The sequence below is a fragment of the Prionailurus bengalensis genome, chromosome D2 (assembly GCF_016509475.1).
Source record: "Prionailurus bengalensis isolate Pbe53 chromosome D2, Fcat_Pben_1.1_paternal_pri, whole genome shotgun sequence".
NCBI classification, from domain to species: Eukaryota; Metazoa; Chordata; class Mammalia; order Carnivora; family Felidae; genus Prionailurus; species Prionailurus bengalensis.
This window is the reverse complement of record NC_057351.1, coordinates 56328892-56347100: the sequence shown is the minus strand read 5'-3', so window position 1 is coordinate 56347100 and position 18209 is coordinate 56328892. Positions and strand designations below refer to the sequence as shown.

General features: G+C 43.2%; 1 protein-coding gene across 1 annotated transcript in view; it reads right to left on the bottom strand.

The window, feature by feature from the left end:
- The window catches only part of PI4K2A (phosphatidylinositol 4-kinase type 2 alpha), a 33188-nt gene extending 19359 nt beyond the window's left edge, over nucleotides 1–13829 (bottom strand). The window contains exons 1-3 of the mRNA XM_043597159.1: nucleotides 13317–13829; nucleotides 4924–5124; nucleotides 308–439 (exon numbers count right to left, since the gene is read on the bottom strand). Coding sequence (XP_043453094.1) covers nucleotides 308–439; nucleotides 4924–5124; nucleotides 13317–13751 — 768 coding nt within the window. The 5' untranslated portion in view covers nucleotides 13752–13829. The remainder of the gene's footprint in view (nucleotides 1–307; nucleotides 440–4923; nucleotides 5125–13316) is intronic.
- Nucleotides 13830–18209: the final 4380 nt, after the last annotated feature.

The window sequence follows — 18209 nt, the reverse complement described above, 5'->3', positions numbered from 1 at the left end:
AGTCCAAAGAGCCCAGGAGTAAGCCAGGTCGCCCACAAGGCACTGTGGAGTTTATATCAGAGAAAGGTCATGGGAGTGCTTGCCCAATCCAAATTCAAGAAGCCTATCTAAATGGGCCAGAGGAGTAAAGTGAGAAGTTAGGAGCTCTGTTCTCTGGAAAATTATTCCCCAAACCTTAAAAATGAGGAAGACAGGAGCCTCAAGGCAGGCTATTCGCATGTCTACATGCAAGTCTCTAGGTGCCTTGTTTCACCACTTGGATGGTTATGCCACCATAAATCATCACCTTTGCAGGTGCAGTTTATACCTTTGGCGGTAGCCCGATGCGATTAAACCGCTGCCCAACTTTTGGCACTTTCTCTAGTGCAAGCCGCTTGCCCCTGGACTTCACTCGGTCAATGGCACTATAGTTGAAGGTATCGCTGGCCAGATACACTACCTATAGTGGAAAGAGAAGAGATATCTAGGTTACAATCGAGTATAAGAACTATACCATTGGAAGGGAACAGCTGGACGCTCACCAGTGCTGCTCCTCTCCCAGGGCATGCAGAAAGAATGCACTTCTCAGCCCTTCTAAGGACTAGTTCAGGCCAATGGAATGTTGACAAAGTGATATATGTGTATCACCTGCAGGGCTGGCCCCTAAAATCTCCCATGATCCTTAGTTCATACTCTCCCATCTGTGCAGCTGGAAACGAAGGGCTCTGAGATGGCAAAAACACATCATGGAAGGATTTTAGATCTCTTGTTACTACATGGAGTGACAAGGGATCTAGGAGAGCTGACTAACTGGCATGGATCTATTATGTGAGCAAGATCCATTAAACCACTGAGACCCAGGGTTTGTTATAGCAGCTAGCATGAATTCCTCTAATACAGCCACCACCTGGGTTAGGAGAAGAGGGCCCAACACCTAATTTCTGTCCACATAAAAACAAATTGTAATTTACTCCATACCCTTATATTTAATTTTGAATTTTGTACTATGTACAATTATTCACATTTAAAAAATAAACACTAGGGTTGCCTGGGTGGCTCAGTCGGTTAAGCAGCCGACTTCGGCTCAGGTCACGATCTCACGCTCTGTGAGTTCGAGCCCCGCGTCGGGCTCTGTGCTGACAGCTCAGAGCCTGGAGCCTGTTTCAGATTCTGTGTCTCCCTCTCTCTCTGACCCTCCCCCATTCATGCTCTGTCTCTCTCTGTCTCAAAAATAAATAAACGTTAAAAGTAAAAAAATAAAAAATAAACACTAGGGGTGCCTGGGTGGCTCAGTAGGTTAAGCGTCTGCCTCTAGATCTCAGCTCAGGTCTTGATCTCAGGGTCATGAGTTCAGGTTCCGTGTTAGGCTCTATACTGGGCATGGAGCCTACTTTAAAAAATAATAATAATAATAAAAATAAATAAATAAATATAAACATTAAAACTTGTTTTAATTTTTAGTAGATTACTACATATAGGCATATTTATGCAGACTGTATCTGGAATATTATACAAGAAACTAGTACTAATAGCTGCCTCCAAGGAAGGAACAGAGTGGCTGGAAGACAAGAGGTGGGAGAGAGGCTGAACTACTCTGTTTACCCTACTGTGCCTTCTGATCTCTACACTAGATGTATGCATTGCCTATTCAAAAAAACATTTTTTAATGGGCCACCAATATTACACTTGGTTGTTAGGGTGCCTGGGTGGTTCAGTCGGTTAAGCTCACAGTCATGATCTTTGGCTCACGTCATGATCTCACAGTTCTTGAGTTCGAGCCCCACGTCAAGCTCTGAGCTGACAGTGCAGAGCCTGCTTCGGATTCTGTATCTCCCTCTCCCTCTGCCCCTCCCTCCCACCTCCCTCAGAAATAAATAAACATGAAACAACAAAAAAAAAGATAACTATGATTGATTGTCAAATTATAGTAATATCACTACAATCTGTATGTGTCCATTATCACCCTTTATCACAGTGTTTTGCGATTATCCATTCATTTATCTAACCTCTCTCTTAAGATTAAAGAGATTTGGGGAAGAAGAGATCATATTATTCACATTAGCATCCTCGGTACCTAACAAAGTGATTGGTACATGCTCATTAAATATTTATTAAGTGAATGTAATATTTATTAAGTAAATGCATATTCTTTCGGAGATAGCAACAAGTGAGTTTCAGCATATAAATACCTAAATTAAATAAAATTAAATTTAAAAGAAAATTCTTTCTTTTCCTAAGCCTTGCAGAACTCATTACAAATAACTAAATATTGTGCCTATGAATCTTAGGGACGAAATCATTCCCTCCCTCCTTACCCATCCATCTGTCCATCCAATGTTAACAGAGTATCTAAAATGGATGTGCAAGTTCCTATAAGTTGGCATTCTCTGCTGAGGAAACACATGCACAGGAATCAAGGGGAAAAAAGGCCTTCCTAGGGACTACCTTGCCAGTTTCCACAGTGACAACCCTTGCTTTTCTCAAGTGATAAACTACCCTTCCCCCCCCCAGTCAGATTTATCTTCTGTCGTTCTCTTTAACAACCCACTTTTTCCGTATGATTAACGAAGCTATCATAACCTGAAACCCCACAGGAACACAGAGCAGAGACAGCTACTGAATGAGAACTAGAGCCTTACTATTTGAAGCTCCATCACAACATGAGCCCCGTTTCCATAGTGACAGATGCTCTAATCAACTGGATAGAATCTTGTCAGAAGGGTGGGTAGGCTGGGAGGGGAGAGACATCCTCTCATTATTCTTTAGCAACTCTTTGTTAAACTTGCAACGTTCTAGCTCATCTCAGTCTCATGGAAGACAAGTATTTTTTTTTATTGTCGCTGACTTTCTCATGCAAAAGATCATCAGGCCACATTAAAATTCTCCATAGGGACAGAGGAAGACCAGAGATGGGGAAGAATGGGATTTTGGGGGGTGACATTCTATTATGATTAGCATTGACATAAAAATACTACGGGCTAGGACGTGTGGAGTGTTTATATTGTGCAAAGGCACTAGGCTACGTGTTTTACATGGATTATCCTGTGTAATCTTAATAGCTGCCCCATAAAGTAGGAACTATTTATATCCCTATTTTTATAGTAAGGAAACTGAGCAAGCAGGGGATATGGGGGTGTTTTAAGTGACTTGCCAAGGGTCACCCAATAAAAAGCTGCAGAGTCAGAATGTGGCCTCAACCTCTGATTCTCAGGCACTGCACTCCAGAGGCACAAGCAGAGCAGGCACATGGCTAGGCGCTGACTATTTACCTAGTGAAGAAAGGGAATGACAGTGCTGAGCAAGGAGTATTTAAAACAATTTCTAGAATCTAGGAGGGGCCTAGTAGGAGGAATTCTGGTTAGGCAGGAGATCTTTAAAGCATTAATTATCATACAAGATGTTCAAAGTGTGCTATTTAACTCTGTGTACAGAGAGAACTAAAGCATAGAGGGAAGGAATGAACTGTACAAGACCAGGCAATGAATCAGATGTCCATGGGAGCTACAAGCATACGCTCTCCCCACGGACCTGAGTCGGGGGGGATCTCTAGAATTGTCCCTCCTGGTTTGATACTCGCTCACTGACTCAACTGGCACTTATGGAATACTTCCTATAAAAACAGCACTTTGCTAGGTGCTGAATATAAGAGGAAATTTCAAGAAATGGTCCCTGACCTCTACAAACTTACAAACCAGCTGGCTTATTGTTTGGAGTTCGGTGGCAAACGAGCAGACAGTTAAACAACCACAACAATCACAATTTCTTCTAAAACACCCTGGGAAACAGAAAAAAAACAGGTTTGAAGGAAAGCTTCTATCTGCTGATCAGTCTCTGCCCACAGTCTACTATCTAAACCTTCAAAGAAAATCTTAAGCAGGGGTTTTTAAGCTAGAGGCATGGTCCTTACAAGGTAAATGAGTAGATTGCAACTGGTCCATGAACCATCCCCCTGAAATTCTATGCAAACAACAACTGCAAATATATGATTTTTTTTCTGGGAACAAGATGTATAGCTTTCATCAGATTCTCAGAGGATTAAAGCCCATAGCTATAAAGATGCTCCTGCAGCCTCAGGGCATATCAGATCAGAGCTCCACCTTGTTACTAAACCTGAGGTAGCCACATACTAAATGGGTGATGATGTGTCCTTGAATGTTCATATGCTGACCAGCAGATTCCTTCCCCTCATAACTCTTGGAAAGTTTCATGTAACACCCCGCAGTACAGGGATTCTTAGCCTGGCATCAGTAAATGTCCTGAAAATGCAAGCAAACAATTCTGTATTTCAGCATATTGGGAGGAGGGGGAGGGAATCATTATTCCCTTAGAACCTCAGCTAAGTCTATAACAAACATAGGGGATGTGCAAATCCATTCTAAGTGTGGATTTGCCTGGATCTGGGACCCTGATTTTACTATGTTCAGAGAAGTACAAGAATTTCACAGCAAAAAGATGGATGAGAATTCCAGGTCAGTTCCCTGCACAGGTTCAAGCCAGACTCTCATCCCATCCTAGATTCCTCCTTGCCAGACCTTGTATAAGTGATTAGCTGACATAAGCTAGTCCATTCTAGATTATCTCTAAATCATGGAATAGCTCAGAAATCTAAAAGAATGAGCTATAAAAGTAGCTAGGTTTCTAACCAGTTTACAGTTACCAGGGATTGAGAAACACAGGGAACCCGTAAGTGTGCATCAGAGGGTCAGTGAATTTCCTGAAATTGTGTGCAAAAATTTTATGCCTATCCTTCTCAGGATGGCTTCCATCAGATGATCAACTCATGAGCCTAAATCTACTATCTGCCCCCCCAAAAAGGCTGAGAACCCTAGACTCAGGACATAAACAGCCCTCCCTGGACCCAAGCCCCATTAACATGTAGCAGGACTTAGGCCCAGGAAAACTCTGGATAGGCAGTAAGGTTCCCTGGAGAGACAAGTCACTGACCTTTGTACGGGGTACAATGTTGAGTTCCAGTTTTTGGTCCACCAGACTGGCCCCTGCCTCTGACAGATAGCCCTGGTTGAGGACAAGGCAGTCACGGCCAAAGCAGCAGGGACAGCATAGCTTCTGCAGCCACTTGGTCCACTTAGGATTAAGGTGCCCATATGGCTCTTCATTCTTGGGTTTGAAGACAGCAATGATCTTCTACACAGAGAAAAGAAAAATAGGATGTTAAAGGCAATTGATTCAAGTAGCTCATAGACCAGGTCAGCAAGACTCTAGAAAGAAATGAGAAGGCACAGGCAGACAATAGCTATAGACAGACACTAGCTTCTCCCAGCTTGTAAGGGGAAGATACAGCTCATGTGTGCAGCTAAGAGACCCAGTGCCAGAAAGGGTTATGGCCAAAGAAGATGCCAAGTCTAGTATACATGGTAAAACGGACTCAAAGCCCAACTTCCAAGGTACATTCATACAAACCGTTGCTCTGCATCAATTAGGTAAAGACTCAAAAAAGTATCAGTTGAGAGGAAATTAGTAAAGTATTATGGAATGGGATTAAGGAAACTCCATCAATGGCTGATTTCCTCTAGCAGCCTTACTATTCCACTCGCAGGGTATTAACAAAACCTTAAAAAGTTTACGAAAGACAAACAAAGAAAGCAATGGAAGGGAAAAATCACAACAGGAAAAATAATCTGCTACCTGGTTAGAATGGGGTTCTTTTAAGTAACTCTGGTAAGCAAGAGACCAGGACATGAGAGTCCCCAAAGATTAAAATCCACCTTCTCTTGCAGGTGGTAACTTAATCCTCAGAGGTCCTTGGAATATGGGACAGTGAAGCAATCTATACACTATGGACCTCCCTCCTGAGGTTTTCTTCCCCAGGCCAGGGAGCCCTCCAAAGTTATTTCACATTTACCTCATTCCCTCCAGTCCCCAACCTGGTAAATATGAAGAAGAGGAAGAAAAGTAAATATGCTATCTCAGTGATTCATCTTCATATCATATGACTCTCCCTCTCCCCTCACCCCACAGCCAACTCAAGCTAGTCTGGGTCATAAGACATTTTCCTGTGGGTGTCACTTCCTGACAGGCAGGTCACAGCAAAAAACATACACCCATCTGCCTGCATTAAGTATGTACTCATATTAGGAATTGGCTGGGTGCGTGTCTCCAACAATAATTGGTCCATCTGGAGGCTAGTTCTTTCAAGAAGCCTTGCAAGAATTTGAGAAGCAAGAAAAACACAGAAGTCTCCTCCCTCCAAAGGAAATCAATTTATTCTTAAACACAAACAACCTTACATATTCAGGAGAAAAGTCAAGTGCATATATTCATATCCTAAATCTTCAGGATTACATTCTTATCCAAAATGGCTAGCAAAAGGCCTAAGGGACAGCAATCTTCTTGTCTCCGTACCCCCTGGAACCCAGGGCTCGGAACCAGACAGCAGCAATAGCAAGGGGCTCCTGTCACTCACAGAATGACTCATGAGTCCATTGTAACTCTCTGGAACTGGGCAGTAAAACCACAGGACAACTTGAGGCATGCCCTACAACTCAACAGTCAGTTCGACTGAGGTACAAAGTGGAGTTCAGCAAGCTGGTCTCCAGTGGAAGGAAGACTGAGACATTCTTTCTATTAGTATTTTTCAGCTACCCAGACTGACGCTTAAATACTTCCATTAAATAAAACAGAACTCTGGGGTGCCTGGGTGGCTCAGTCAGTTGAGTGTCATGACTTCAGGTCATCATCTCAAGGTTCGTGAGTTTGAGCCCTGTGTCAGGCTCACTGCTGTCAGTGCAGAGCCTGATTCAGATCCTCTGTTCCCCTCTCTCACTCTCTCTCTCTCAAAAATAAAAAAATAAAGGAAATAATGTAAATTAAAAAAAAAACAAAAAACAAGAAAAGCAGAACTCGAAGGCCAAGATTGCAGCCAAACCATCATTTACAGACTGACCTCTCAAACTTCTCAATTTCCTTCCAACATAAAGAGAATCAGAAAGCATTTCAACAACTCTAAAAGCATTAGTAATCATCATTATCTCGGAATCACACAGGTTTCATTAAATAAAGACGTGTGGACTGGATAAAGGAGGAATGGTGGGTGGGAAGGATAGAGGAACCGAAGGACATTAGGCAGAAAGGAAGACAAGTGCCTTTCAGGACTAAGTGTGGCCTCAGTTCAATTCAATTCTGTTAACGTTTGCTCAGTACCTCATTTGTGTGAGCACTACAGGTTTGCCAAATGATACATAACAGCATTGGGCCTAATTTCCAAAGCTAATGTGAACTTCACATTTTCAACTGTGTTCCTGAATACTCAAGGATATCTCCTATTCACAGAAAACAAACTCTAGAACCATTCAAATTAGAAAGATACCCACCATTATTTGGTTGAGAAAGAAAATGACTACTGCCTAATTTTTCTGTCTTCTCTCTTCCCTACTATAACTTCAATTTCTTTATTACATTTAGTAGTAAGCTTTGGTTTAATGCTATTTTTATTTTATTTTATTTTATTTCATTTTATTTTATTGTAATTTTATCTTATCTTACTTTAGAAAGACAGACAGAGAGAGAGAGAGAGCAGGGGAGGGGCAGAGGTGGGGAGAGAGAGAGAATCTTAAGCAGGATACACGCTCAGCACAGAGCCTGACGCGGGGCTCGATTCCACGACCTTGGGATCATGACCTGAGCCAAAATCAAGAGTCGGGGATGCTCAACCAACTCAGCCACCCAGGAGCCCCTGATGCCAATATATTTTTTTTTGATGTTTTATTTATTTTTGAGAGAGAGAGAGAGAGAGAGAGAGACAGAGTACTAGCAGGGGAGGGGCAGAGAGAGAGAGAGGGAGACACAGAATCCGGAGCAGGCTCCAGGCTCTGAGCTGTCAGCACAGAGCCTGATGCGGGGCTCAAACTCACAAACTGAGATCATGACCTGAGCCAAAGTCAGATACTTAACTGACTGAGCCACCCAGGCACCCCGATGCCATTATTTTTAAAAAGGCTTTCCTTAACATCCCCTTACTAACCCTCTTTAATAAAGAGGGTAAAGTACAGGTAGTTTAAGCAATAGCAGTCAGTGAAGCTAGGGATAAAAACAGAACTGCACAGGAAGAGACCACTCACCGGCTAGTGTCAGAACCCACAACAAATACTAAGAGACCTGGAACTCACAGGTTTCTCCCATCTGTCCAACAGCCCTAAAAAGGAGGGTATTATACTGTGCTAACATTTAAGATAGTTTTGGGGCGCCTGGGTGGCTCAGTCAGTTGAGCATCTGACTTCGGCTCAGGTCATGATCTTATGGTTGATGAGTTCCAGCCCTGCAACAAGCTCTGTGCTAACAGCTCAGAGCCTGGAGCCTGCTTCGGATCCTGTGTCTCCCTCTCTCACTGCCCCTCCCCTGTTTGTGTTGTCTCTGTCTCAAAAATAAATAAACATTAAAAAAAAGAAAAGATAGTTTAAGCATATCACTCACTGTTGCACGGTGAAATATACAGACACAACTTTTAAAAGTTTTTGTTTAATTTGTTAAACATGAAGCTGATGGTTCTCAAACAATTTTGGTCTCAAGATCCCTCTAAACTCTTAAAAGTTAGTAAAGACTCCCAAAACTTTTGGGGGTAATGTAAAATCTACATTTGCTGTATTAGAAATTAAAACTGAAATGTTATGACTGTTAATTCAACTTAATAATAAAAATAGACCTGTTACATGTTAACCTAAGTGATATGTTTTTATGAAAAATAACTATTTTCAGAAACAATTTTTAGTGAGAAGGCAGGCACTATTTTACATTTTTGCAAATCTCTCTAGTGTCTGGCTTAATAAAAGGCAACTGTATTCTTAACATCTTCCTTAATATTCAGTCTGTTTCAATATCACACATCATGTAGCCTCTGGAAATCTCCACTGTATACTTACACAGAAGTGAGAATGAAAATGGCAAATAGTCTTAAAATTGTATTAAAAATAATTTTGACCTGTGGATAGCTAATAGGATTCCTATGGGTCCTTTGGCCCCACTCTGAGAACTGCTGCATTCTGTATTAGCAGTTGGATAGAAATAGCACTGCCTGACTTGGCTATTTAGGCAAAGAAGCCTTATTTACATGCTAACTCTCAGAAAAGAGAGGGATGGGCTACTCTAAATGTATGAGACCCTAAAAGAAGATGGGATCCAAATAGAAGGCAATAGAAGAGATTTAGCCTGTATTTATTTTCCTGTCCACTGCCATTGACCCAACCTTCCTCATCCATTACAACTTGTGGTCTGGGACAGGTCCCTAGAACAGACAGTAATGATGCTTCAAAATCTCAGGGGTGCCTGGGTGGCTCAGTCAGTTGAGCATCTGACTTCAGCTCAGGTCATGATTTCCCAGTTCACGAGTTCTAGCCTCACATCGGGCTCTGTGCTGACAGCTCAGAGCCTGGAGCCTGCTTTGGATTCAGTGTCTCCCTCCCTCTCCACCCCTCCCCAACTCGTGCTCTGTCTGTCTCTCTCAAAAATAAACATTAAAAAAAAAATCTCAAGGGGGCGCCTGGGTGGCGCAGTCGGTTAAGTGTCCGACTTCAGCCAGGTCACGATCTCACGGTCCGTGAGTTCGAGCCCCGCGTCGGGCTCTGGCCTGATGGCTCAGAGCCTGGAGCCTGTTTCCAATTCTGTGTCTCCCTCTCTCTCTGCCCCTCCCCCTCCCCCGTTCATGCTCTGTCTCTCTCTGTCCCAAAAATAAATAAACGTTGAAAAAAAAAAATTTAAAAAAAAAAATCTCAGGAACTACATCTAAAGATGACATACAAACTTGACTGCCTCTTAACATTTAGGTAAAAAACAATTAATTATCCTGTTTGAGATCTTTATTCTTTATCAGGCTATCAGTGTTACTCTCAACCACGTGTAAGGACATCAGAATTTCTTGGGAGGGCACAGGTAGTTGGAAGAAGCACATTCAATATTATAACATAATTTTATATTTGAAAAATGAAAAAAGAAAAACCTGTATCATTTTATGACAAACTCTTGGTCGATAAGTTTGTTTAAAAGATTGAATATTACTGGTACAAGGCCTAGGTCCTAGCACATGTGATCAGTATCTGTAAAATTCTGAAGCAGATACAAATTAGCATTAGCTAATAAATTACTATTCTCAGTGGTCATAAAATCTTCTCAAAATTATACTACTTTTGCTTTATTCAATGCCATGTGTCCAACAAAGCCTAATCCAGGGGTCAGTGGGCATACGACTTAATAAAAACCAAAATACTCTGAACCCCTGCTAAGCAACAGGAACCACGCCAGGGGCTTTCATGTGGGATATCGCATTTAATCTTCTTAGTAAACTCGTGAATCACATGCTATTCTATGATTCTTGGAATATGAACATCTAATATTACTAGCCTTGCAAAATAAAAAAAGCTTTAAAAATATTTTCATAGGTGATTGAGCTTAAGACCAGAAGCACAATAATACAAGTGAGGAGGGTAATATGAGCGTTCTCTATCAGGCCTTCTGATCTAGCCTTTTCCATCTTACTGTTCTAGGTCCCCATTTGCTCGCCCTGAGGGAGAAACCATCCTAAATTGGGAAAGGGAATCAGGGTTATTATCTCCAAGAACCTTCTAGCCTCTCTAGCTCCAAAAGCAGCTCTGGCAGAAACAGCTGGTTTCCCCAAACTCTGTTCCCCCTTCTTCCTTGGACATAGGACTCCTGATTTTTAGTGGGGCAAAATAAAGACTATACTTCCCAGCCACTACTGCAGTTAAGTTCTGGACAATGGGATGTAAAAAGAGTCTGGTGCAACTTCTATGAAACGTCTTGAAGGAAGAGGGCATACTCTCCCTCATCCTTTCCTTCTTCCAACTGGCTGAAAAACAGACCAGTTGTCTGCAGTCTGAGTAGCCATCTTGGATTATGTAGTGGAAGCCACATTCTAGGGATGGCCCATCAGCTGGATGGAAGGAGGCACATTGTTCATACTGCCATGCCAGCCCTAAGCAGCCTATAGACTTCTTCTATGAGAGTTAGGCGTACTTTTATTCAAGGCATTGTTGTTTTAAATTTTGTCACACATAGCCCAATTTAATCCTAACCAATATGGTAAACAAAAAGAAACCAAAAATTCAGATGACTGACTTCGAGGCAGCCCAGCATAGAGGTTAGGAGCATGAATTCTGGACTCAGTAGGCCTGAATCCTGCCTCCCACTCACTAGATGTTAGGACCCGAAGAAAATTAGTTATACTGTGTGTCTCAGTGTAATCTGTCGGAATAATAATAATAGTACCTACCTTCAAAGGTGTTATAAGTACTAAGTGAATTATTATTTGTAAAGCATTTAAAATAGTATCTAGCATATAGTAAGTGCTACCTATGTATTTGTTCAATAAAATAAATAAACTAATTTGGAACAGGGCCAAAGACCACACGAACAACTACAGTGAGTCTGTGGTCCCTAACCTGACCCACCACAGCGTTGAAGAAGTGATCCTCTGCTCTGAACCATATTTTACTCAGTGGGACTAAGATGGTTATATTAATAAGTTTTGCCAGGGCATATGTGTTTTGACTTCCTCTCTACGAAAGGACAGTGGCCAGGAAATTTTAGACCTTGGGATCCTGCAAATCACTAAGAAACATACCCACAGTCTGTTATTCTCCGTGGCCCATGCACAGAGGCGGTAATACTTTACCTGCCAGGGAGAAGTGAAAGATCTTATTACTCCCACCTGTCAGAGCACCAGGTCACTTCTCAGCTGACCTGACACACTTCCAAAACAACTGTAACAATGTCACGAAAGAAAAATAAAAACCTTCCTACTGCTCCTATACCTATCAAAGATACTCAGCTCCTCCTTACATCAGCCAACAAGCTAAAAAAAAAAGAAAAAGTAAAATAAACAAAAAATAAAAACCACTTATATAAAAGATGAAAGCATCTTGCTAGCATTTAGACCTAAGGAGACCCACTTTTTTTCTAGAAGTAATGGTTCCCCTTTGAGCTTTCAGTTTAACTCACTCCTCCCCTTACTTGAGGGACTTGCAAAGACTTACTATTCTCAAAGTTTTCCCCACCTTTTCCCCAGCTCAGTTTATGGTAACTGAGTTGATGGTATATTGCTTTCTGGTTCTTGAGAATTCAGGGACAACATCTGGAAGAATGACCAGATCATTAAATGAACCTAACCAAGAGCTACAAGTCAGTCCATCCTGGCCACTTGGCACTCCTATCAGAACAGCACGCCAGCCATGTAAAGAGTTCACACAGGAGAGATGCAGGGAAAATCTGTGGGAGATTTGACAATCATCATTTTAATAAGTATCACAATAATACCTTTTTCCAAGAAACCATTCTGATCTATCCAAGAACTCTGACAGGGAAAAGTTAATACTTTTTGACCCACTGATATTCCTCTGATCCCTCTGGTCTTATATAAATGCCTTAAATTCTTCTGCAGCTATCAAAAGAATAAAGGTCACCGCTCAGCTGCCCTGGTCACCCCATGTCCCATCCCAACCCATCTCATCCCCATCCCCCTATTTATACACATGCAGGGGACAAAATAAAGGCCAGCAAACACTTTGCCTTAGCTAAAAAGCGAACTGCTGATAGTCCTAGGAGAGAAATGAAAGTAAAATGTAGCAGGTAGTCCTGTGTTTCTAAAACTCCACATTCTTTACTGAGAAGACATGAAAAAGAATTTGAACAATTTCCCAGAAGTGAGCAATAATCAAGGCAGATGAAACTGGTAAGTCCACCCACTTCATCACCGACGTTTGCCAGTAAGAGACCTGGGGCAGTGGTAGACATCCCCACGACACAGAAGGCTGGAACTGAACCCTCAGAGGTCCTGATGGGTCACCCGTCCTTCTCAATAAACAGCGACAACGCTGGTTCGGTCCAAAAAAAAGGAAATGGGCCCAAATCTCAAATCTGTAGTACAATGGACAACGCTGGTTCAGTCCAAAAAGAGGAAATAGACCAAAGCTCAAATCTGTAGGACAATGGCCGAATAGCAGTCTCTGTAGTTTAAAGCTAAGGAACCTACTAGAAAGCAGCATCTCCCCGCGCGTCTCTGTCGAGAAGCCGATTGTCCCACCACACCGCTGGGCCCCTCGCCTGTATCTGGTCAATTTCTCTTTTTCATTCTCCGCTCACTCCTCCCCCACCAAATAGGTTCTGATTTATTTCTTCATTCCGCAGAGCTTCTCCATCTCCAGTCCTCAGGGGCATTCCAAAATCTTGCCAAGGGGCTCTGCACTGTGAAGTTTCTCCCTTTTGCAGCCTTTCAACCCCCCTTTTCCCCGTGGCTGTGCGAAGCTGCTAATTCCCCCGGACAGGCCCACCCTCCCCGAAGGCAGCGGCGGCAGCCCCCACCCCGCTCTCACCCCCTGAGGGTCCTTGACGAAGTAGCTTCCGCTGGAGCCCTGGTAGATGCGCTCGGGGAAGATGCAGCGTTCGATGGCCAGCTCCGCCTGCCGCACCACCGTCTCGAACTCGGGGTCCTCCGGAAACTCATTCCGCTCGCGGTGGGCCTGCGCGGCGTGCGCCGCCGCCACCGCCTGAGCGGCCAGGGCTTGGGCCTGCGCCGCCACGGTTTGGGTCTGGCCCTGGGCCGCCGCGCCCCGAGCCCGATCCAGCAGTGGCTGCCGCTCCCGGTCGTGGCCTGGCGAGCCCGGCGGAGAGGGGGCCGGGCCGGCCGCCGCCGCCACTCGGACCGCGCCCCCCGGCACCTGCGGAAAGTGAGCGCCCGAGCCGGACGGGAAGGTGTAGTCCGGGGGTTGGGCCCGCTCGGGGGACACAAGTGGGCTCGTTTCGTCCATCCCTCAGGCCGCCGGCTCCGGGTCCCGGTGCGCTCCACACAGCTGAGCCCCGGGCAGGGACCAATCGGAGACACCCCCAACCCCCGCCTGACCAACCAGGTCGCGGCGCCTTGCCGGCCCCGCCCCTACCTAGCCTGTTTACTTGGCGACGCGTAGGCACGACCCCTCGCGCGCGAACGGTAGCCAATCAGAACCACTGTCTACGTAATCGCGCCCTCCGCATTTTTCGCCCGTCACCGTCGATAAAGACCGCGCATGCTCCAGGAGCCAGACCCAGGTCAGACACGCCCCTTGCTCTTACCAGCCCCGCCCCGCCCCTAGCTTCCTGTTGCTGACCTGTCTCTGGGAGCTTTCAATAAAGTAGCCTACCTAATCAGTCATTTGTTGAGTGCCTGCTATGAACCAACCAGCTGTGAAACTGGAGAGATCTAGTCTTTGTATCTGCATTCATTCAATCATGCACTCATTCATAAAATATTTATTGAGTACCTACTATGTTCTAAAGTGCTAGCGAGACAAAAATGAAGCAAAGAAAAATACCTAATCTGCCTAAATAAAAAGGTTTTTAAAAATCACAGCCGTGGGGCGCCTGGGTGGCGCAGTCGGTTAAGCGTCCGACATCAGCCAGGTCACGATCTCGCGGTCCGTGAGTTCGAGCCCCGCGTCAGGCTCTGGGCTGATGGCTCAGAGCCTGGAGCCTGTTTCCGATTCTGTGTCTCCCTCTCTCTCTGCCCCTCCCCCGTTCATGCTCTGTCTCTCTCTGTCCCAAAAATAAATAAACATTGAAAAAAAATTAAAAAAAAAAAAATCACAGCCGTAATGCAATTTACACAGTGTCTGGCCCGGATGCTTAATGCTTATTTGTTAATTGATGGAAGATACGGTCTTAGACTAAAAAGTTCCATGAGGTAAAAGTCCATGACTGTTTTATTCACCGCTGTAAAACCTCAGTGTCTAGACACAATAGGGACTCAGTATATTTTTAGTAGTGGAAAAGAGAAGGAAGATCAAGCTGAAGACACACAGCCCTCTGAGGCAGCAGAAAAGGAGCCAACAATGAAAACTGAAAACTCCATAATAGAAGTTCAACGATTTGGGGGGAGGGCTTCAGCAAAGGCCTTAAAGGGGGTGTGTGCTATGAAGGAATAATGTAATTATATTACTGGAGGAAAAGAGAAAAAAGAATGAGAGTCATTTGAGTTTGAACCCCATCTGAACACTTAAGAGTGTGTTTTCTCATCTGTAAAATGGGAATTATCCCTTCCTCAATTAAATAAAAATTAAGAGAAGGTATGTAAAACACTTAGCATAGTGGTTAGTACACTCAACAAATGGTAGCTTTTTTATTGTTGGTGCTGTTTTTGTTTTGTGCTTAAAATAACCATCAGACTAGACTATGGGTTTTCACAAGAGATGACCAGCCAAATAGTAACCAATATTTCATAATCATTCTTTCTTGAATCAAATTATTGCCACAGCTAGTAAAAGTACTGATTCGAAACAACTTATTGTTTATTTTGTTTTTGTTTTTTGTTTATTAAATTTATTTATTTATTTTGAGGCGGGGAAGGGGCAGAGAGAGGAGTGAGAGAATCCCAAGCAGGCTCCACACTGCCAGCTCAGCCCCTGATGTGGGGCTCGAACCCACGAACCTTGAGATTGTGACCTGAGCCAAAACCAAGAGTCCAATGCTCAACCAAGTAAGCCACCCAACCACCCCGAAACAACTTATTATTTAATTACATGTATGACAATGTCTTAATGTTTTTTTGGCATGTAACCCATTTTAGGCAAAGGTCCATACAGTTTCCCCTTTCAGTTACAAGACATATATTTCCCTTCCCTATACAGATATCAAATAATTCAGTAGTACTTGCCCTTGTGTCTGAGGGATCATAGTCACAGAGATGATCTCTTGGTATTGATCTCATTTAGCCCCTAAGCTTCAAATTGTCAAGGAAAGCTGCAAGATTTAGAGTTCTCCTTTGAATTCTGGGTCTTCTCTATGGAAAACTCTCAGAATTTTTTTCTGAATCTACCCCTTAGAACTTGATTTTCCTTTTACTGAAAAAAAAGGAGGGGGATCAATACATTCCCTATTACCTATGAAGAGCTAGCACTCACCAAATGCTACGCACGTGCCAGGCTTTATTTTTTGTATATTCCATGGATGTAAATGGACTACATGTAACTGGCATTACAGCTCCTATGATGTTAGAAACTGAGTAATGTATGCAGCTGGTCTGTGGCAGAGCTGGATCCAAATCCAGGCACACCAACTCAATGCTTTTAACACTATATTGCTTCTTATTAAAATCTCTATGGGATGTGTCTCATATGAACCCCCTTTCTTTCCATTTTCATGGATGCCACATTACTTTTGAGACTCTCAAGATGTCTTAGCTATATTATTAAAATAGCTTATGAATTTGTTTCTCTGCTTCCAATCTCTCTGATTATCTCTGAGTATCACTACCAGATTAATTTTCTTAAAATACTGGTTTCCTTTGGGCTCCCGGGTGGCTCAGTTGGTTAAGCATCCAACTTCAGCCCAGGTCATGGTCTCACGGTTTATGAGTTCAAGCCCTGCATAGGGCTCTCTGCTGTCAGCACAGAGCACACACTTCGGATCCTCTGTCTCCCTCTCTTTCTGCCCCTCCCTCATTCTCTCTCTCTCAAAAATAAACAAACAGGAAAAATGAGGAGACTGAGCTAAAAGATTAAAAACAACAACACTGGTTTCCTTGTGTCACTGCTCTGATCAAGAAACTACATTTTTGGGGGGTGCCTGGGTGGCGCAGTCAGTTAAGCGTCTGACTTCAGCCAGGTCACGATCTCGCCGTCCGTGAGTTCGAGCCCCGCATCAGGCTCTGGGCTGATGGCTCGGAGCCTGGAGCCTGTTTCCGATTCTGTGTCTCCCTCTCTCTCTGCCCCTCCCCCGTTCATGCTCTGTCTCTCTCTGTCCCAAAAATAAATAAACGTTGAAAAAAAATTAAAAAAAAAAAAAGAAACTACATTTTTTGGGGGAAAAAAAGAAACTACATTTTTGGGACGTCTGGGTGGCTCAGTCAGTTGAGCATTGGATTCTTGATTTCTGCTCAGACCATGATCCCAGGGTCATGGAATCAAGCCCCAAATCAAGCTCTGAGATGAGCTTGGAACCTGCTTAGGATTCTCTCTCTCTCTCTCTCTCTGTCTCTCTCTGTCTCTCTCTCTCTCTCCCTTTGCTCCTCTCCCCTGATCATGAGGTCTCTTGAAAAGAAAACATTTTCGTTGCAGTAAAATATGCATAATATTTATCATTTTAACCATTTCACAAGTGTACAATTCGTTAACATTAAATACATTCACAACGTTGTGTAACCATCACCACTGCCTATACCCAAAACTTTTTCATCATCCCAACAAAAACTCCATATCCATTGAACAGTAACTCCCTCCTCCTCTAGTTCCTGGTAACCTCTATTCTACTTTGTGTATCTATGAATTTTCCCATTCAAAACACTACATTTTGCAAAACATATCTTCCCCCTAATTTTTCTCCATAGTTTAACCACAACCCATCCTTATTTCATCAAATTTCGATATATATATTCTTCAATGCAATAAGATCTATTTTCTTGACACTCCATTCTCTCAACAACTATATCTATATTCGGTACCACACAGTTTAGCATGTTTAACCATTGAATGTTAGAGCTGGTTGAATCTTATAGGTCTGCTAGTCCAATCTCATTTTACAGGCTGGAGAGCTTAATAACTTGTTTGAAGCCCCACACATTTGGTGGCAGGCATGGGATTTGAACACAGAATCCAAGTCTTTTAAAATAATGTAAGAATGGTGTTTATTGAGCACTTATACACTGTACTGTCATACAAGTCCTGGGGAGTCTTTATCATTATTATTATCATTTTCATTTTCTATTCCACAGATGAGGAAAACCCCAATTGAGAGAAGCAGTTTGCTTATTCTCTTCACGCGTTTGCCTTCTTTTAATAATTAAATATAATCTTGAATTTTACATGTACATGAATCTTTTCTTCTCCACATGGAGGCAGTAAGTTCCAGGAGGGCAACGATCTGTGTCTTTTCTAGCTGCATTCACTTTGTTCAGTAAATAAATACTGTATACGGATAAACGGATTGGTGTGCACGGTATTTGGAGGATTTGCTCCAATATTGACACTATATATATTTTTTTAATGTTTATTTATTTTTTGAGGGTGGGGGCACAGAGAGAGAGCCGGGGGGTGGGGGGAGAATTCCAAGCAGGATCCGTGCTCTCAGCGCAGAGTCACAGGCGGGACTCCATCTCATTGTTTGAGATCCTGACCTGAAGCTGAAATCAAGAGTCTGAGCTTAAGGACTGAGCCACCCAGACACCACAACACTATAAATACAAAGGATCTGAGTAATGACAGCACAAATCCTAACAACGAATGAATGCAGAAGTGTCC